This window comes from Mandrillus leucophaeus, unplaced genomic scaffold (assembly GCF_000951045.1).
Source record: "Mandrillus leucophaeus isolate KB7577 unplaced genomic scaffold, Mleu.le_1.0 Scaffold202, whole genome shotgun sequence".
NCBI classification, from domain to species: Eukaryota; Metazoa; Chordata; class Mammalia; order Primates; family Cercopithecidae; genus Mandrillus; species Mandrillus leucophaeus.
In genome coordinates this window covers 3,422,603-3,443,401 of record NW_012102055.1, presented here as the reverse complement: position 1 = coordinate 3,443,401, position 20,799 = coordinate 3,422,603, and the positions used below count along the sequence as shown (strand labels likewise).

Here is a 20,799-nt window from a genome sequence, read left to right as displayed (position 1 = left end):
GGGGGGAAGGGAGGGAGAAGTTGGTGCTCCAAAGTCAAGAGTCCAAATTTGGTTCCAAAATCAAAGATCTAGATTTCATCTTCAGAGAAAAAGGGAACCTGTTGTGTCCTTAGAACAAGACGACCAGGGGCAAGATCTCTGAGGGACTTCAAGGTACAGAAGATACACACAATAGCACCAACCTCACTAACAACTCTCACTTTTCTAGAGCCAGAACATGGTGAAAACACTCAAGTTCAGTGTATTTGCTATTATCAACTTGGGTCCCAAATCTCTCTCACGGTCTTCCTGGGAGTCTATCCTTCTGCTGAAACTGCAAGCTAAGACTTCTGAAGAGGGTAAAGAACGTGGCCAGGTGTGGTGGCTCACACTTCTAATATCAGCACTTTGGGAGGCTGAGGCAGGAATATTGCTTGAGCCCAGGAGATTGAAACCAGCCTGAGCAACATAGCAAGACCCTATGATAAAAAATAAAATAAAATAAAATAAAATAAATAAAAAGAACTGTAGGAGGCCAAGATAGGTACAAGAGGCACCACACTACCCTATTGACACAGCCTGGATCCAGAGTGCAGCAGACCTTGAGACAATGAAAATAAACTTAATAATAATAATAATAATAATAAAAAGACCTCCTTGGGATAACTGGTAAATTATAAATGGAGTCTGAAGATGGCTGCTAGTAAAATGTCAATGCTAATTTTCTGATTTTGACGACTGTTTTGGGGCTTCTATAAGAAAATGTCCCTGTTTGCAGGAAATATCCTAATGAATTCAGGGGTGAGAAGGCATCAGGCTAACAACTTGCTCTCAAGTGATTTCAGAAAATAAAGTCCCTGATACTGCTCTCCCAACCTGTCTGCAAGTAAAAACATCATACACCTTATACCATATGCTAAAACTAACTCAAAATGGATCAAATATCTAAATGTAAAGGCTAAAACTAAAAAACTCTTGGAAGAAAACGTAAAGAAAAAGCTTCTTGATTTAGATTTGGCAATGATTTCTTGGATATAATATCAAAAGCACAGGCAACAAAAGCAAAAAATAGACAAATTGGATTTCATCAGAATTTAAAACTTCTGTACATCAAAAAACACCACCAACAGAGTGAAAAGGCAATCCACAGAATGAGAGAAAATATTTGCAGATCATCTCTCTGTCAAGAAATTAATGTACAGAATACATAAAGAACTCCTGCAATTCAACAATAAAAAAACACAAACCAATTCAAAACTGGGCAAAGAACTGAAATAGATCTCCAAAGAAGATATACAAATGGCCAATAAGCACATGAAAAGATGCTCAACATCACTAATCATTAGAGAAATGTAAATCAAAACCACAACGAGATACACTTCACACTTATTAGGATGACTAGTAACAGAAAACACACACACACACACACACACACACACACACACAGCCAACGTTGGTGAGGATGTGGGGAGATCAGAACCCTTGCGCATTGCTGGTAGGAATGTAAAATGGTACAGACACTGTGGAAAACAGTATAGTCGTTCCTCAAAAAATTAAACAAAGAACTACCATATGATCCACAACCTGTACCTAGGTATCTACCCAAAAGAATTAAAAGCAGGATGTTGAAAAGATCTTTGTACACCAGTGTTAACAGCAGCACTATTCACAGTAAGTAAAAAGTGGAAATAACCCAAGTGTGCATGGATAAATGAATGGATAGACAAAATGTGGTATACAAGAGAATATTCTGTGGCCATAAAAAGAAAACTCTGACACATGCTATGAACATAAGGCTCAACATGGATGAATCTTGAAGAAATTATGCTAAGCAACATAAGCCAGTCACAAAGATACAAATACCATATGAGTATTCATATGATACTCAGAGTGGTCAAATTCAAAAGGCAGAAAATATTATAGAAGGGTCGTTGCCAGCGGCTGAAGGGAGAAGAGAATTGGGAATTACTATTTAAGGGTAAAGTTTCAGTTTTGTAAGATAAAAAGAATTCTGTAGATAGACCGGGAGCAGTGGCTCACACCTGTAATCCCATCAGTTTGGGAGGCTGAGGCGGGTAGATCACTTGAGGTCAGGAGTTTGGGACCAGCATGGCCAACATGGTGAAACCTCATCTCTACTAAAAATACAAAAATTAGCCAGGCGTGGTGGCCCACGCCTGTAGTCCCAGCTACTCGGGAGGCTGAGGCAGCAGAATTGCTTGAATCCGGGAGGAGGTTGCAGTGAGCTGAGATCACTCCACTGTACTCCAGCCTGGGTGACAGAGCGGGACTCCCAAAAAAAAAAAAAAATTCTGTAGATAGATGGTGATAATAATAGTTGCATAACAATGTGAATATACTAATGCCACGAAACTGTATACTTAAAAAGTTTAGGTTATGTACAATTTAACATAATCTTAAAAAATCTTCTGACATACACGCACCCAGAGATACCACGTGTAAATCTGGGTAAACATATTTTTGTTAAGTCTGGAAGTAAATACATAGAACTTATTAACGGCGCTACCTCTGAGAATGAGAGTTATTGTCAAAAATATTTTTAGTGTATCTTAAACTTCTAAATTCTTAAAAGAATATTGATTTTATGTATTAGGTATAACAAAAATTGATATAAAAATGCTATTTTATGGACTCATGAGAAAAAAGATAGGAAAATAACTGTTTCTATAAAAATACCTTTCTACCCAGGAATACTATAAAAGCTTACTATCAAAAAATAACATTTCTAAATTGTTACTTTCCAGTTAATACACTGCTTGCTTGCTTGGAATTTTTTTTTTCAAGTAGTAATTATGATAATAAGAGACTCTTCCCAAGAGAAAATGAAGGGGGCAAAGGGACAACATGAAACTTAAAAAAAAAAAAAAATCCTCAGAGCATAAGCCCAGATCTGGTCTGGATTTCAAAATGAAATTTTATAGAACTTGTACTTATCCCCTGAAGGTTTCATGACCCAACAATGACACGAATGGTTAATAATAGCCTTTGCCCTCCCTCTGCAGTCAAACAGCGATGCAATTCCTGAACAGAGCCACTGCCCGGGGGATATTATGTGAGTATCATGTTCCTGACTTAGCAGGAGAAGTGGAAAATGGAAACAAGGCCACAAACTTAGATCTTTCCATTACACAGAAATTGAGGCTTCCGGGCTTCACTTTCATGATTAAAAATAGAAAAAGAAATTGACTTCACATTTTATGGAAAATAGTCAAAGGAATATATTTTATGTGAAGAATATTCACAGACATGCCATTCTTTTGTGTTTCCTATTGACAGAAATCATTGCGATGGTGGAGCTAGTGAGGCATGAAGTGGCTGCTGCAAGACTCTTGACCAGCCAGCAGCAAGAGGCACGCTGGAGCCCACAGTAGGACAACCTTCTCCAGTCCTGACTTCCACTCCGCCTCTGGAGCAGCTGCCTTCCTTCTGACAATGACTCTCCATAATTTCCAAGCTCAATGAACACCAAGAAACATACTTTTCCAAAAATAAATCTTTCTTTTTCTGACAAGCTCCTATGACAGACATTTAGAAATTTCCCTGAAAATATTAGCTACAATAGTATACATAAATCAAATTCAATATACATGTTTCTTGGGCTTTTTACAGTATCTTTTTATAATTAATGTTTTTGTATTTGGGGGAAAACTGGGCAATAGTGAAACATTTGGCTTCATGTTGACCAGAAAAAAGGAGCCTGCTTCCCTGAACTTGCTTTTTTTTTCCTTAAAAAAAAAAAAAAAGAAAAGAAAAGAAACCATCAAACAAGTTCTGGCTTTTGTGTCCAGACTGTGCCCAAGGATCACTAAAAACCAGGGGTGAACATCGCACTCCTTGATGTCCAATATCTGATGTCATCATAGAAACTCATGACATGGAATCCCTCCACTGTGCTGGCCTTGGAGGCAAGAATGGGGTCATTCTTGCAGTGAACTGTAGGAGGCTGAACTTTGCAGTATTACTCTCTAATGCTCAAGCCACAGTATGAAAGAACCAAACATGAATCACTGACACAAAAGCTCTACTGTGGAAGGCAGAATGTGAGAGTGGTTGAGGGCCTCCGAAGTGTATCCAGACAGCTCCTAAATGTCCTCTCCGCCACCCTGTCACAAGCCACACATCCCCCGATCCCGAGCCTACACTAAACCCAATCTCATCCATCTCTGCAAATACACATCAGAGCTCTTAACATTCTAATAGGTCTTTGGCTTACTAACAATAAAACTCAAATTCCTTACCTTGGCCCATGAGGCCTTGTTCCACCAAGCCCAGGTCACAGCTCTGGCCTCAGGTCCTGCCCCTCTCCCTCTCACCCTCCAAGCTCCAGCCATACTGGCCTTTCTTCCACCAGTCACCCTAGAGCTCTGTATCTGCTGACCTCTCTGTCTGGCACACTCTTCCTTCAGTCTTCACTGGCTCCCTCTTATCTCAGCATCCTTCCCTAGTGCTTGTATCTGCTGACTTCTCTGTCTGGCACACTCTTCCTTCAGTCTTCACTGGCTCCCTCTTATCTCAGCATCCTTCCCTAGTGCTTGTACCTAAGGGGACCTCTACCCAACAGCATTCTCTACACCTAACCCTGTTGGATTTCTTTGTATCATCAGAATTTTAAATTATACTTGTTTTTGTTTGTTTCCCCACTAGAATGGAGGCTTCATGAGGGTACAATGTTGGTTCAGTGCTGGACCTACATGCAGGGCCAGCACAGAGCAAGCACCCAATAACAATCTGCTGGATGAATATATGGGATGAGTAGGTAGTGGGCAGGTGAGTGGATGGATGGATGGATGGATGGATGGATGGATGGATGGATGGATGGACGGATGAGTAGGCAGATGGATGGACATATGGGTGGATGGATAAGTGGATAAATGAACAAGTAAACAAACTAACAAACAAATGAGCATGAGCTTTTATTCAAGGGCATTACTACTAGGAAATCCTTGCCACATCATGTCATAGGGAGCCAAAGGCAGGAAGAAAGGCCTTGCCTGGATGGGTACTGAGGTAAGTGTCATGTGTGAAGAGCTACCTATCTGAAATGAACCTTAAAAGATGCGGAAGATGTCAACAGGTAGAGACAGGGAAGGAGTTCATTTCAGGTGGATGAGCAGAGACACAAAGGAGAAAATATTGTGATGCTTATTTATGAAACAGTAAATAATCTGCAGGAAACTAGTCTACAATTCACTGTGAAAAGCTTTTACCATGAACTGAATAGGTAATAATATATCATAAAATATGAGCCCTTAATAATTTCCCACGTGTGTTTAAATGTAAATGATCAGCCAACTGCCCACGGAAGCCTCCACATTCATGCATTTCATTAAATTACAATTTCCATGCAGACGCTAAGATGTCGATCATCCTGGGTTTTTATTCTAGTTCCATTAACACTTCGACAGATGAGTAAGGCATTCCATGTCTGGTACTCAGAAAGCCAATAAAACTATAAATTACTTTCAACTACAAGTCTTAAAGAGGCTACACCGCTACAATCTTGCCCAGTCATTGAGCAATCCACATGTTGGGCTCATCTCTCCCAGGAAAAAAGTTATTCCCCCAGCACATGCCTCACTGTCACCCAGTAGAGAGGCCGATCATCAGTCACTAACATATTGAGCTGTTGTTGCTGCATCGGCTTTTCCCTGACACATCTGTAATTGTGTTGAGAAGGCACCATGTTCTGGAAACATTTTCATCACTGCCTGTGTGGTGGGGGGAGGAGGTGTTGGGAGACTGGGGGCTCGTTGATGAATAAGAACAGCCTCACATGTGACCTCAATAATCAAGCAAAGCCATCTTGCTTCCTGGCAGCTGCAGTAACATAGGTTGTAAAGTATTTTTAGACATTTGGGGGTAGGGAAGGGAGGGCAGGGTGGTCCAGAAGAAACCAAAGCGTGGAGCAGATGATCACTGCAAGGCCTGATTCTCTCTATTCCAGTAGTTCTCAAATGTTAGTGTGCTTAGGAGCACACAAAGACCTGGTTAGAAACATAAATGGGCTACTTGCCTGCTTTCCAAGTCCAGACACTCCAGGAACTCTGGCTCAGAAAACCTGGGTGGGCCCAGGACTCTGCATTTTAGTAAGCACCACGGGTGGCTTGATGCCAGTGGTCCTCAGTCTGCCGTTTGAAGAACACTAACACCAACCCCTGGATGACTCTGGTAGAGAAAGAATATGTAAGCTCTGCACACGACAGCCCCCAAGTCCACCAGCATCTTCACTTCTTGGGACCTGAAGAAAATGTGACAAAAGTCCTGGGCCCCTTTCTCCCAGCAAAAGGCACTTGCACACATCCACACACACAAAACTTGTGGGATAAGCTCAGACCAGTCTGTGAGCCCCTAAGAGTCTACTTAATCCAATTCACACCCTGCTGGCCCAGCCTAACCTTCTCTTAGAGACTAAGATTTAAAAGATAACTACCTCATCAGTCATTACAGACTACACCTATACTGCAGCAAGCTGGCAAACACCTCTATGTAGATGAGTGTTTTATCTACACCTTTAAAAAAAGTATAGTAAGAGCTGCATTTTTTAGATTTCTATCACTTCCAGATCATTCATTCTCTCTCCATTACTAATGCAAATGTTTCGGCAAGCTTTTCTACAAAAAACCACTGACTGGCAGAACATTTTTCTACAATTACCCACGACTATGAAGCTCCTGGTAAATTACTTAACAAGCTAAGAATTCCCAATTAAAATATTGAGTTTGTTTAACTAAATTATTGCTATGCACAATGTACAAATCCATGGAAGGAAAAATTCTACCTCTCTCCCTTGAGAATAAAAAGGATGATGTTAATCTTTGGCAGGTCAAGTCAGTAAGGTAAGGAGTTTGTTTTTTTAACATACACACAAATGAGATTATAAGATTAAAATAACTAGGAATCTGCCCAAAACACATATACAGGAACAAACAAATAAAGCCCTTAAACCTTAAATGCACTACCCCATTAGTGTCCTGAGAGATTGGTTTAAAGTAAAACAGATGCTTTGCTCTGGTTGGAGATTAGAAATGTCTTATGTGTCAATGGTAGAAGAGAAACAGATCCTAGTTTTTAATTTACCAGACATATTCCAATAGCAGAGAAAAAAACTCTTTTCAATTTTTGCAATTTCCTTAACTTGTGCTATGGATTTAAGACAGTAAGGTGAAAGTCAATTGATTAATCAATTCATCAATGGGTCCCCAACAAAGAGACAGTCATGCCAGCCTTGTAAAGGCTTCTTTTTAGCCCAATATGAGCTGACTTAGGACAACCATCTATTTGGAAACAAATTAAAGTGATAAAAGTGATTCCTTACAGCTCTCCACCAGGAAGAAAAACATCTGCTAAGCTCCCACCCTTTCATACCAAATATTCCGGCAATAGACAGGCATTCCCCAGGCACTGACAAGGACTCAGGATACATTCTGACTGCGCAGAGCAGTGGGCTGGGCTGAGTGAGGTCAGGAGCCCCACCATCTCTACACCCAACTCACTCCCCAGAGGGTTGAGCTGATCTCATAATTCATGGAAAGCAGGTGTTCAGACAGAAAGGATCAGAAATCCAGGTGTGGTTCCATGTGTGGTGAGAGGTCTGGCCAGGTGGCGCCCTAGCCCTGGTAGGAGGCCTTCCATGCGGCAGCCTAGGTCCCAGAAGCCTGCGTCACTGACAAAGACTACACGACAGCAACAACTCTCTAATGAGGACGCTTTGCTGAGTTCCCACTACTGTTTTGGTGATACTTCAGCATAAACAAAGCTGGACTCTCAGTCAATGTTTGTTCAATAAATTAATATAACAAAATGAACTAATATTACTGGAGTAATTGACAGGATCTGGCTACCATCTTGGCAACCAGACTTTAAAACATACTCCTGCAGCAAGTCAACAACTCGAGCTTGGTTCAGGCCATGTGAACATTGAAGCTGAAACCAACCACAATTAGGGAGCTAGAATCTAGAATTCAAGCCTAAAAACAGAGTGAAAAGGAGTACATTTAAATAACTGTTCTTCCATGAATAGATGCAAAGTTATTAGCAACAACATAATTCTTCCTTATATTCAGAGTACTTCTCATCTGATTTGTCCCCCAAACTGAAATATGTAGCAAGTGAGAGCTCCCCTCTGTGCACCTGTGATGGGGCCACCTGGTAGAAGCAAGCCACCTGTGTGTTCATGTGTCCTTCATTTCACCTCTGGATTCCACAGCAGGTAATGAAAAGGCTGCCCTTGTCACTGGAAGTATAAATAAATAAAAACCAAATGGAATTTTTTTCCCCCACAGCCCCTTACCCTACATATTTCTTTCAGATCCTACAGAAGCCATGAATGTCTCAACTCGACATTCCAAGGTCCAGGCACAGGGATGAATGCTTGCTGATAAGACAAGTATACAGAGAAAATTATGGACAAAGCAACAGTGATACTCAGAGGAGCGTAAAATTAATAGCTCCGTAAAATTAACGGCACCAGGTTTCGCTAGCCAACTCATCCCAGTGATTTGTCAATAAACACGTCCATTAACTCAAACACGTATATTTGAAAGTTCATTTTTTTAGCTCCTTCCAGCATTTCAATTTAATGACATCTTTAATGGCACTAAATAAATGAGAACGTAAATAATTAATGGCAACACTATGAACTAAGTGGGCCCTAGGCCCCAGGGAAGAGTCCTTCAATTACCAAATGGCCCTTCTCATCAAGAAAAACCTCCATCTGCTCCCCCATCCATGTGAGGCTCAGGAAAACAAGCCCCACTCAGGGGAAGGGCACTTAAGATTAAAACAAGACAAGAATAAGCTTCTACCATAGACATGGCAGGCTAGAGTGTTAAAATCTCCCAATATCTAGCCACCAATGGAAGAGGTCATGTACCAGCAATCATGCACTAGGCAATAATAAGCAGGATGTTCCTACCAGAATCATGTTCTCCTGCAAAAAATGTACCAGGAAAAACAGCAGTCAGTTGGTTCCGCTACTGCTTCCATGTCCTGTTCCCTTTGGAAATATGTCCTTTGGAGCAAGAATGTAATGTCCTCCTTCCAACTTCTCACTGCCACAACATAGCATGAAACCCATGCAGCAGCCTATAATATGATGGGTATGCTATATGGAAAGCATGCAGGTATTGCAGCAGCCAGTTCTGCAAACAAGCAGCGGTCCAGTTAGAAAGGCAAACTGCTGGTTACCTTTACCAGCCCAGTCTTCACCAGCAGTAGCTGCATCACATAAGCAGAGCTCTGAGATTCTTGAAAATAATAATCTACCCCTATTTGAAATAGAAATTTGAAAACAATCGGGAATCCCTTCTACTTTCCATATCCTTAAAGGTCAGCTAAAACCTCCAGTCCCCTAGGAGGCCCGCTTGGCTGAGCAGCAACAGCAGTAACAATGGCCTTCTCTGAACCCGGGACATTCATAGACACCACAGCCCGCCAGCTGTGAGCACCACTGCTAAACAAACACCACTCCTCCCGCCCACAGACACCTCGCAGGATAGGGCAGTGAACAACACTCAGGGAGCTTGAGTTTTATGAGTGGTATGGATCATGATAGCAGATGGTGTGAAGTCTGTGAAATAAACCACCAGAGCAACAGGGCAGAGTGGCCAAATGGGTCTCCTGGGAACTGTGGGGGTCAGAGAATCTTGGAGAATGAGGAGGAGACTCTGGAATTGAGACAAGAGCTCCGAGGTAGGAAAGAGCTTGACCTTTTCAGCAAGGGAGAGGAGGCAACAGCAGATACAGTAGGTGAAGTATAGGGATGGAGGGAAAGATGGCCGCAGAGCAGGCAAGAGAGGGCCACGGACGCCTGGTCACTCAGGCCCTGGGAAATGACAGCAAGGAATGCAAGGCTTCAGCAAAATGCACTTGGAAGGCACTGAAGAGTTCTAAGGAGGAGCACAAACTCAACGGTCTTGTAACCTTTCCTAAGTTGCCTTATGCTGTCCACCTCTTTCACTGGCATTAACCTTTCAGGTTTATGTTGCCCAAAATCTATCCCTGGCTGCATAGGCTGGGCGGCAGCAGTTCCTTCTCTTCCTCACAGTGCCTAGCACACCATCAAATACCAAAATGACACTTGGTGCTTACGTACACACACAAATACATGCACACACACCCACATGCACACACGCATGGGCACACCCATCCACATATACACACACATACATATATGCACACATACACATGCACACATATACATCCATATACATACACACACATACATTGTTCATTTGTTCAGATAGTTTAAAGAACTTATTTATATTTTAAAAGAACCTGCTAAAAGAATCATTTTTCTATAATGTTGAAATTTGCCAAAAGAACCATTTTTCTTTAATGTAATTGTAGCAGTTTTCATTACTGATTGGAATATAATGGAAAAAAAAAACACTGAGAATTAAAAGCTTAATTGATAGAAACACATGTTTATCTATCAGTAAAAAGAATTTGGCTATGTTCTTCCTATCAAAACAAAAGCAAGCAAATTAGCTATTTGCTCCAAGAGGAAGCTCCTTCTAATTTGAGAAGAAAAGGCAGAGAGAGGCCCCAGGCACAGGCCAGCATCAACCTAACACAGGACCCTTCGGCGCCTACCCGCCGCCACCTACTGGAGAGCTGGGGGCAGAGCGCAGTGCAATGCACAAGGTCTGAGGCTTTTGGGGATCAGGAAACTGGTCCATGTAAATGAAATTGACACAAGACAATTTGTGTATTTAAAAAGAAAACTCCTAAAGGATTCAGAAATAACTAAAAGTCTTTTTTATCCTTATAAGTTAACATGGCTCGTTAGAAGTTTAAAAAATGCCTACTTGAGGATTTTTTGATTTGGGGACAGTAGGTTATTGTATAAAGTGTACAACATGATGCTCTGATCTACACACACATAGTGAAGTGATTACTACAGTCAAGTAAATTATATGTCCAGCATCTCACACAGTTACCATCTTTTATTCTGTGTGCACTGAGAGTTCCTAAGTCTACTCCAGAAGTTCCTAAATCTACTCCCAGTGCACAATATGATACTGCACTCCTTGTGGTGTACATTAGATCTTGAGACTTACTCGTCCGAAATAACTGCATCTTTGTACCCTTTGACCTAAACAAGAAGAGGGTACTGGTTGAAAGAAAGTTGAAGATTCTAAAGGCAAAAGGTATTATTCTACCATTTCCAGAAAAATATTTAGAATGAAAAAAAGTTAGACTAAAACTTTTCTCCAAATAGAGTTAAACCAGAATAATAAATGAAGACTATGGGATAATAATCAAATAGAACCGGAGGGAGTAGCCAGAGGCAAGAGGAAAACCCAGAGAGAATGGCGTCCTGGGAAACAAGGCTCCAGCCATTTCCAGGGGCAAGTGGGCAACAGTGGCAAGACAGGGGTTCTGAAAAATGGGCATGAAATAAAGCAATGTGAGGTCACCGGGGCCCTCGGTCGGTGAGAACCTTTACAGACCCAAGGACACTACTAAAAATACAAAATTAGCAGGGCGTGGTGGTGGGCACCTGTAATACCAGCTACTCAGGAGGCTGAGGCAGGAGAATGGCTTGAACCCAGTAGGCGGAGGTTGCGGTGAGCCAAGATCGTGCCATTGTGCCCCAGCCTGCGTAACAAGAGCAAGACTCCACCCCCCCAAAAAAAAAAAAAAAATCTGGCTTTGAAAAGGTTGCCCAGCTTCACGTTTCCATTGTGCTGTCCCTTTACCGCTGCATCACTGGCCATCACAGCATTCTAGCAAGGGAGGGAGACCAGGAAGGAAGAACGGAAATGTTTGCACAGTCCTTCCTCCTCTGCTTGCCAGGCCCTATGTGTCTCTATCCAGTGAGTGCGTTAATTAAGCCTTTACAAGTATGCTAAGCATCTGTGAGACCACACAGGTTCCAAGGACTATTACACATTTCCTTTCTCTACTTTAATTAACTTTTATTTCATGAAAGCTTACAAATTGGCAGCAAATCCAGGTCAGACATTGCTTTAGAAAAATGGGGATTTACAGCGAACCTTGAGGGACACATCCACCCACACCTGGGACCAAACCCACTTCAGGTAACCATTCAGAATGGGTGAACCAGCCAATCCAGGGCCATTGCTCTGCTGCCACCCAGGGGCGGGTGGGCGCCATGGCACCTGGCCAGGGGACGAGAAGCCCAGGGGAAGAACCTGGCTCTGCACAGGACATGTCCTCTGGAATCAAAGGTAGGAGGAGGCAAGGGAGAAGTGCTGTACCCACCCACCACAGTACTCAGGAGTGCATTGTAAACATGCATTCTTGGGAAGGCAGGTATTAAAATAAATACAAGGTTACAGCAATTATGCATTTCCTCAGACCAAGGACTGTTCCAGGGACTAAAGATGTTACAGGCACCCAAGGGATGGAGCCAGGCACCAGACTCCAGGCTTACCTGCTTTGGGTCAGAGGTAGCAGTGCCGGGTGCTGGCGATTCCAGCTCTATGGTCACAGGCCCATCATTCTGAATGTGCACCTGCATGTAGGCCCCAAACTTGCCATCTGAAAAAGCAATCCAAACAGTTACCAAAAATGGAGACCCCAGATTACTCCATCCAAAAGCACACTGTATTAGTTCATTTTCACACTGCTAATAAAGACATATTCAACACTGGGCAACTTACAAAAGAAAGAGGTTTAATGGACTTACAGTTCCTCATAGCTGGAAGGCTTCACAATCATGGCAGAAGGCAAGGAAAAGCAAATCAGATCTTACATGGATGGCAGCAGACAAAAAGACAGAGACCTTGCAGGGAAACTCCCGTTTTTAAAACCGTCAGATCTCGTGAGACTTATTCACAAAATGAGAACAGCACAGGAAAGACCTGCCCCCATGATTCAATTACCTCCCACCAGGTTCCTCCTACAAAACATGCGAATTTTGAGAGTTACAATTCAAGATGAGATTTGGGTGGGGGCACAGCCAAACCATACCACACACCTAGATCAGCGTGATCCAAAACCCAGGTCACACTGAGAGAAGGAGGTTGACTGGGAGGAGGATCGGCCAGTCAACACAGGAAAAGTTGGCCAGCCCTGTAAGAGGGATGGAAATGCGGGATTAAGTAGCACAGATGCTGCTGTGTGCCCAACAGACTTGGGAAGAAATAAAAGGTCTGGTAACACCAACGGTGGGAAAGAATGTGGGTTACTGGGACTGTACATGATGGGAAGGCAAACACAGAGCATTCTGGAAGGCCATGTTTGCACTGTATGCAGTGAAGCCCTCCATCTCCCTCCATGGAAGGCATGGCTTTTGGGCCTGCTGGGGCACAGGCAGGCCTCACACCCTGAGGTCCTTCCACAACCTGGGTGACCTCCATGAGTCTTTGTTCCCGCCACCACAACCTCACAAATTCCACCTCTGAGTCTTTCCTAGCAGTGGTCCTTAACTTCAGAAGGACTCAGCAAAATGGGCATGCGAACAGACAGCTTTCTTTGGCCCACAGACAGTAGCACTGGAAATTGTATCAGAAGCACCCAAGCTGCTGGCCATGTTTATCAGCAAGATTAATCTAGATCCTACTGGATGGTTAAAGGTGCTTAAATAATGATGACTTTCCATGACCTCCTATCAGATTAAAGTGGCCGTTCAAATCAACAGAGCTTTTGTCTTATCCATGTCAGACTAACTAAAAAGACATCAGCTGAGAAGGAAATCATGTGTTTAATTGCATGCTAAAATTATGGCTACAATTAGTAGAAAATTTCAGTCACTGCTCTCCTCAGGGAGGCTGAAGGCAGGCTCAAGAGGACAGGAATTATTTCCGATCTTGAATTTCTGTTGCCAGGATATACAGCATATGCTTCACCTTGTTTATCATTCCAAATAGCAGGAAATTTATTTTCTCTTCCTGTTTTTCTTCAGTTAAGAATAGAACTATTATGTGAATTTCCATCTGTACAGATGATAAATCCAAAGACATGTTTTAAGAGATCTTAAAATGGTAACTTTTTTTTCCAGCCCAGATCAAAGGGTAAAGCCCCCAAGAATTATGCTAGCCAGGGAAAATAAACACATTTTTAAAAACACACACACACACACAAAAGCATATCTATAAAACGACATCTGGGCTCCTACGGTGATATAGTCAAGTTGTTCTTGAATATTAAGTCCCAGGGTTCTTTCTACCCAGAGCTGCAGGTTAAGCACGTGTTAAACACACTTATGCTGCATGTTTAAAGCAGGAAAGCTCTCAGCTGGAGCCTAATCACCCATGAACTCATCTCCAGCAGAACTTTCCAAGGTCCTAACAGCTGCAAACCAGAGTGCCTCCCTGCAGATTGCCTGTGTAGCTACAAAAACTGGTGTCCACGTCCCTTTGGACAATGCTTCACTGACTTTTGCCGCCAGCCAAGAAGGCTCACACCACCTCTCCGGGCCCCAGTTTGTTCTGGTACAACAGGACAGTTGTCCTGGGATGGTTACAAAGGTGCACACAGGTTAGTACACAGGCCAGCACAGTGAGTGTACAGGAAATCACAGTCACTATTATTACTATTGTCATGCCTACCACTGTCCATGGTAGTATATGGGCAAATTGCAGGCATGGGACAGAAAAATACTGTCAAAAAAGTATACTCTGAAAGAAAAATGGGGAGAACAAAAGCCATGTACCATTGCTTCTTGGCCTGGCTGGAAACAAGCCCACACTCTCTGCTCTCCAGAGCTGGCCCTGTGTGGCCACGACTGGGCTGAACCTCAGCCAACCTCTGGGGACCAGTATGGCACATGGGCACTAGACAATGAGCCTCAGGCCAACCCATCTAAGCACATCCCCTAAAGGCAGTTCTCTGCCACCAAGGAAGCATTCTCACCCTGCAGGTTTCCTCTTCATTCTAGTTTCAATCTGTTCAGAACCTGAGTAGGCAGGAGGCTGTTACTGATGGAAACCCCAACAGTGGGTTACAGGCTGGAACATCAAGAAATTCAGCAAATGAGTGGCATCGCGGGGTTCAAAATAAGCCTGGGGCCAGGCTGGAGCCACCACCTGCTAGAAGAGTTTGATCTGGATGTGCAGGATTGTGCCTAGAGTCTTTGGGAGTATGACTCTGGAAGCCGCTAGCATCCATGGTGGCTCTGTCCTCAAGTACAGAGCTGCTTCTACAGAGACAGGAGTGTTCCTTGGCATCCCCAGTGCCCCAGAGGCTGGGCCAGTGCCAGTGAACCACCGCTGGAACAACACAGCAGCAGAGGCCTGGCCCAAAGGTGCCTGGAAAGCTGAGGCAAAGGTTCTGAGGCCTTAGGCAGAGACCAGTAGCACTGGGAATGACATGTCCTAAGTGACTTGGAGGTGAAAATATCTGTTTCGTCAGCAAATGGGTACATTATAGGCCCTTCAGGCCCTGGCAGCTGATTTTCTCACAGTTTGAGGGCTAGGCCTAGGTCTGACTCCATTTCATACTCGGGGCCATGGAGGGAACTGGAAAGGCAGACCTGGGGCTCTTGTGGCTTCTTCCCAGGCTTTGGGTTCCCCTTATCAGGGTTCTCTGCTTGGCTCTGCAACTGCACAGAGGTGGTGTCTACATCTGAGGGTGGTGTCTACAAAAGATTCATTTCTTGGAAACAAGTGTCTCAAGCCTGGAACTTTGTAGCAAGAAGCATTGGGGGACCCAAAATACCTAATGATGGAAAAGCAAGGGCACCTTTCACTAACAGGGCCACCCTCAACTCCAAACTAAAGAGTGTCAAAGCCATGAGAAGAAACAAACATTAGGATGCTAAATGCCTAGGACCAAAATTCACCTTTAGCTGGGAAGTTAAATTCCCAACTATGCCTACATGCTGAGGTCATAAATTCAAGGCAATTAAGGTAGCCTTCTTGCGTAACAAGAAATCCAAGGCAAGGAGCTCCCTGATTATCAAACTTTGCTCAGGTATCTCTGGGCCCTGCTGGGGTCCTTGACATCACTCTGCCTGGGGTAACTCTGTAGGGTTGAAGGCTGTATGGTTGTCTAACTGAGGCTCAAGGAAGCCTGTGTGAAGATGATGCAGTGTTTGAGGCCCCAAAGGACCTCCAAGGACACCTGTATGACACATCTCAGACATGGCTTGGACAAGGCTGCTGCATGAACCCAAACTCAATCGAGCATGGACACCCTTCCACAAAGAACAGCAGGGAAGGTGGCTTCTGAGCTCATGAGGTCGTGGGATGTGACTTCATATCTTACTTCCTTTGGTCTTCAAAGCTTTTGGATTTGATTACGTTTTAATCTTGGCCTGTAATTTCTCCCTGGGACTGTGATAATGGGATAGGGTCTGCATTCAAATCCAGTGCATTTCCATGTTGCTGGCATTTTATTATGAGTTTCTCATGTATTTTACTATTGCAGTATATTGTCACTTAACCTCACTGCAGCAGCTCTGGTGTGCTGGGCTGGGCATTGTGGCTGTACACGGCTTGGGAATCAGCCTAGGGAATAAGTCTTCACCTTGGGAGCAGAGTGGCCTTGGAAGGGCTTCATGGCAAGGTTCTGACCCAGTTCAGAGCCTCCAGAGACAAAAGACACAGCAGGAGCAGCCTAACAAAGGCTCCAAGGTAGACTGGTCTGAGTTGGTAAGACTTCCTTCCCTGACAGGGCAGCCCCACGGCCAGAGTGAGCCTCTGCTCAGAACCACCTTCCATCAGTTCCTGTCACCCCCATGAGACAGTCCCTGGAGTAGCATGCCCTCTATTGTGCATGCTCTTTTTCTGTCGCTACACACACACACACACACGCATGTGCAGTTCTTCTTGTAATTATTGTTGAGAAGTAAGACAAAGTGATCCCTGTAAGTTTTCCGAAGTTAAAAGTATGTTATTATTATAGTACCATAGAATACATGGGAGAAGTGGCTCACTCAGGCTGCTGTGTTGGGTATGGTCTGAAAGGAGACCCAGCTGGAGGCAGGAGGCCCATTAAGAGGCTGTCACAAAAATTCAGATGAGAGATGCAGATGGCCTGTGCCAGGGTGGGTGTAGAAGTGGCGCTCTGCTCTCAGCTTCCATGTGCATGTATGTCCCAGGTGAGGCAAACAGGATTTGCTGATAAACCAGATGTGGGGAGGAGGAGCCACACCAAATTCTGAAGTTTCACCCCATAAGTGCATTTATTAGAAAATAAGACTAAAACCGAATGAAATAAGAAACTAGGAAAACAAACCAAATAAATCACACACTCATTAAAGCGAAGAAGATGAAGGGAAAAGAGTGAAGAAGATTAAAGCAAAACAATGAAATACCAAAAAAACTAAAAATGCTGATTAAGAAAAAAAGGGGGGAAATACAACTAAACCACATGAGAAAATGAATGTGATTCTAGATATAGAGATCTTTCAAAACCATTTTAAAAATCTATAAAATTGTCTTCCAATAAATTGGAAAATCCAGCTGTGAAGGAGACGACAAGTAAAGTTCACTGCCCAGAGGAACTTGAGGGATGTTGGGAAACTGACCAGAGCAATAGCCAAGGAAGCCAGCCCAAAAAGATCACTAACAAGTTCTATTAAGCAGTAATGCCTATGTGATTTAAATTGGTCCAGACCACAGAAAAAGATGTAAAGCTTTCTACTTTGTTCTGCAAGGCCAGTATCACCCTCACACTAAAATTAGACAGGAATATTTTTTAAAGCATAGACAAATTTCTCCTTTGAATACAGATGCAAAAATTCTACACTAACAACACTTGGGAAATTTCTTGTAGGCATATATTAGAAGAACACTATGCAGTGGCCAGGGAAGGTTTAATCAGCATGGCTCACGATTAGGAAACGCATTTCTTTTATTTATTATTATTATTATTTTTTTTTTTTTTTGAGACGGAGTCTCACTCTGTCACCCAGGCTGGAGTGCAATGGCGCGATCTTGGCTCACTGCAAGCTCCGCCTCCCGGGTTCACGCCATTCTCCTGCTTCAGCCTCCCGAGTAGCTGGACTACAGGCACCCACCACCATGCCCAGCTAATTTTTTGTATTTTTAGTAGAGACAGGGTTTCACCGTGTTAGCCAGGATGGTCTCGATCTCCTGACCTTGTGATCTGCCTGCCTCAGCCTCCCAAATGCTGGGATTACAGGCATGAGCCACTGCGCCTTGCCCAAAAAGTTTCTTTTAAAAAGTAAATATATTAGCCAAGATGTCCTGGAGCTAGTAATTGAAGGCTAACCAAGATAATGAGATTCACCCAGCCGTTTTAGCATACACAGATCATTTAAGAGTATAACCATTATTAAAAATACAAAAGATGTTTTTAAAGTCCTAATTTATTTTTACATTTCTAATGCAAAATATACATGGAATAAACTTATTTCAAACAAAAAAGATGGATTGATTAAGCAAGTACTTCAGCAATAAGTGTTATAGGCAAAGACCATGAATGGAGGCTAAAATTAGTGAGTGGGAGCAGGTTGAGTAACAGGATATTTGCATAGTCTCAAATTATCTCCACAAGAAACACTGACCAATTACAAAGTGGAAAACAGTAACTTGACAGAGAAAAATCTGGCAAATAACGAGACACGTCAACATCATGTGCCCCAACACGACGCACTGAGAAGGGTACAAGATCACTTTCGTAGTATTCCTGCCAAAAAATGCCTAACTTTAATCATGAGAAGACATCAGGCAGACACATAATGAAGGACATTCTACAAACTGACAAAATAAGTGACTCTTCAAAAGTGGCAACGTCATGAAAAACAAGGAAAGACAAGGCAATCACCACATTTTGGGAGAGACTAAGAAGCTGCAACAAATAAACGCAGTTTGGAATTCTGGATTGAATCCTGGACCAGAAAAAAGGACATCAGTGGGACAACTGGCAAAATTCAAATAAGGTCTGTAGTTTAGCCAATAGTATGTTACCAGTGTTAATTTCCTCATTTTGATAACTGTACTATGTAAGATGTTATCAATAGAAGTTGGATGAAGCTTATTATTTGTCGAACTTTTCTGTAAGCCTAAATTATTTCAAAATAAAAAGTTAACAGCCAGGCGTGGTGGCATGCACCTATAGTTCCAGGTATTTGGGAGGCTGAGAGACAGGAGGATCACTTGAACCAGGAGTTAAAGACCAGCCTGGGCAACATGGCAATACTCTACCTCTTAAAAATTTTTTTCTTTAAATTAAGTATGGTGGCACATGCCCATAGTCCCAGGTACTTTGAGGCTAAGGCAGGAGGATTGCTTGAGCCCAGGAGCTCAAGGCTGCAGTGAGCTATGATCATAACACTGTACTCTAGCCTGGGTGACAGAATGAGACCCTATCTAAAAAAAAAAAAAAAAAAAAAGAGCCTATGAAAGCTGTAGGAAAGTTTTTAAAAATAAAAATGAATAAAATGAAATACAAAAGAATTAAAGAAATATATTCCATCCAGCATTTTAGTTGGTTCAGTTGTCTGCCCAAGCCACTAGAAGGCTGGCGTTGCCACCAACTGAGATAGGTAAGCTGACAGTGTCATGGTTTGGGGTTAGGAAGTGAAATTAAGAGGTCAGGGTTAGACACATTGAGTTTGGGGGTCTCTTAGACACCCAAGTAGGGATATGTAAACAGGCAGCCAACCTTAATGTGTCTAATGCAGGGACCCAGAGAATTCATAAATTTAACACACTCCAGGTAAAAATAGTATGATTACTTTCTGGAAGTATATAAGCTGATTTAAAAATTCATATGAAAAAATAAACATTTAAGAAGAGCTAGGAAAAACTCTAAAGAACAACGTGGAAGAAATTAACCTTACCTGATAGGAAAGCATAGTAAAAATCCTCAGTAACTAAAAGAGTGTGTTCAGCATATAAACAGATAAGACAGATGGACAAAAAGGATAGAAAGCAAATTTTTTCAGTGAATGGAAGTTTTTTTAAATTAAAATTATAAACTAAAAATAATAAAGTTTAAAAGTTCAAAAATACATACAAGAATTTACTGGAAGATAAAGCCAGAAACTCAAATTAGTAAAGCTAAAGGCGGCTTTTTAAATAAATAGTTTTGGGAAGCCATTTAGTAAATACCTGAAGAAAAAGATAAGTGTTCAATCCATGCTTTACATTTATATGGGATAAACTACAAACAGATAAAAGATTTCAAAGTAAAAAATGAAAGCAAAAAAGCAGAAGAGGAGGCCGAGTGTGATGGCTCACGCCTGTAATCCCAGCACTTTGGGAGGCCGAGGCAGGCAGATAGCCTGAGCTCAGGAGTTCGAGACCAGCCTGGGCAACACGGTGAAATCCTGTCTTTACTAAAATATAAAGAATTAGCCAGGCGTGGCGGTGTGTGCCTGTAGTCCCAGCTACTCAGGAGGCTGAGGCAGGAGAATCGCTTGAACCCAGGAAGCAGAGGTTGCAGTGAGCCAAGATCGTACCACTGCACTCCAGTCTGGGTGACAGAGTGAGACTCATCTCCAAAAAAAAAAGCAGGAGAGGGAAAAATAGCCAAATTTCTTTGTAATTTTTGGAGTAGAAAATGTCATATGAATCATAGGAAACTTGATTCAAAAGCCAGCAGCCATTTCAAAAAACTGACAATCTACTGCTTAAGGATCAAAATTGTCTACCCAGCAGTCCCTTAAGCAAGGTCAAAGAGTAAATGACAAAATAGAGAAAGATATTCGCAACTCATAGCATGTATAAAGCACTCAAAGAAATAAAGAACCTGGCCGGGCGCAGTGGCTCAAGCCTGTAATCCCAGCACTTTGGGAGGCCGAGACGGGCGGATCACAAGGTCAGGACATCGAGACCATCCTGGCTAACATGGTGAAACCCTGTCTCTACTAAAAATACAAAAAACTAGCCGGGCGAGGTGGCGGGCGCCTGTAGTCCC

At 42.7% G+C, this 20,799-nt stretch overlaps 1 protein-coding gene and 1 pseudogene across 1 annotated transcript in view; one reads left to right on the top strand and one right to left on the bottom strand.

Annotated features, from left to right (window-relative positions):
• The window catches only part of LOC105539314, a 10,482-nt pseudogene extending 10,258 nt beyond the window's left edge, over positions 1–224 (top strand).
• DTD1 (D-tyrosyl-tRNA deacylase 1) overlaps positions 1–20,799 on the bottom strand; it is a 180,064-nt gene that overhangs the window by 133,747 nt on the left and 25,518 nt on the right. The window contains exon 5 of the mRNA XM_011979536.1: positions 12,401–12,507. Within this exon, the coding sequence (XP_011834926.1) occupies positions 12,401–12,507 (107 nt within the window). The remainder of the gene's footprint in view (positions 1–12,400; positions 12,508–20,799) is intronic.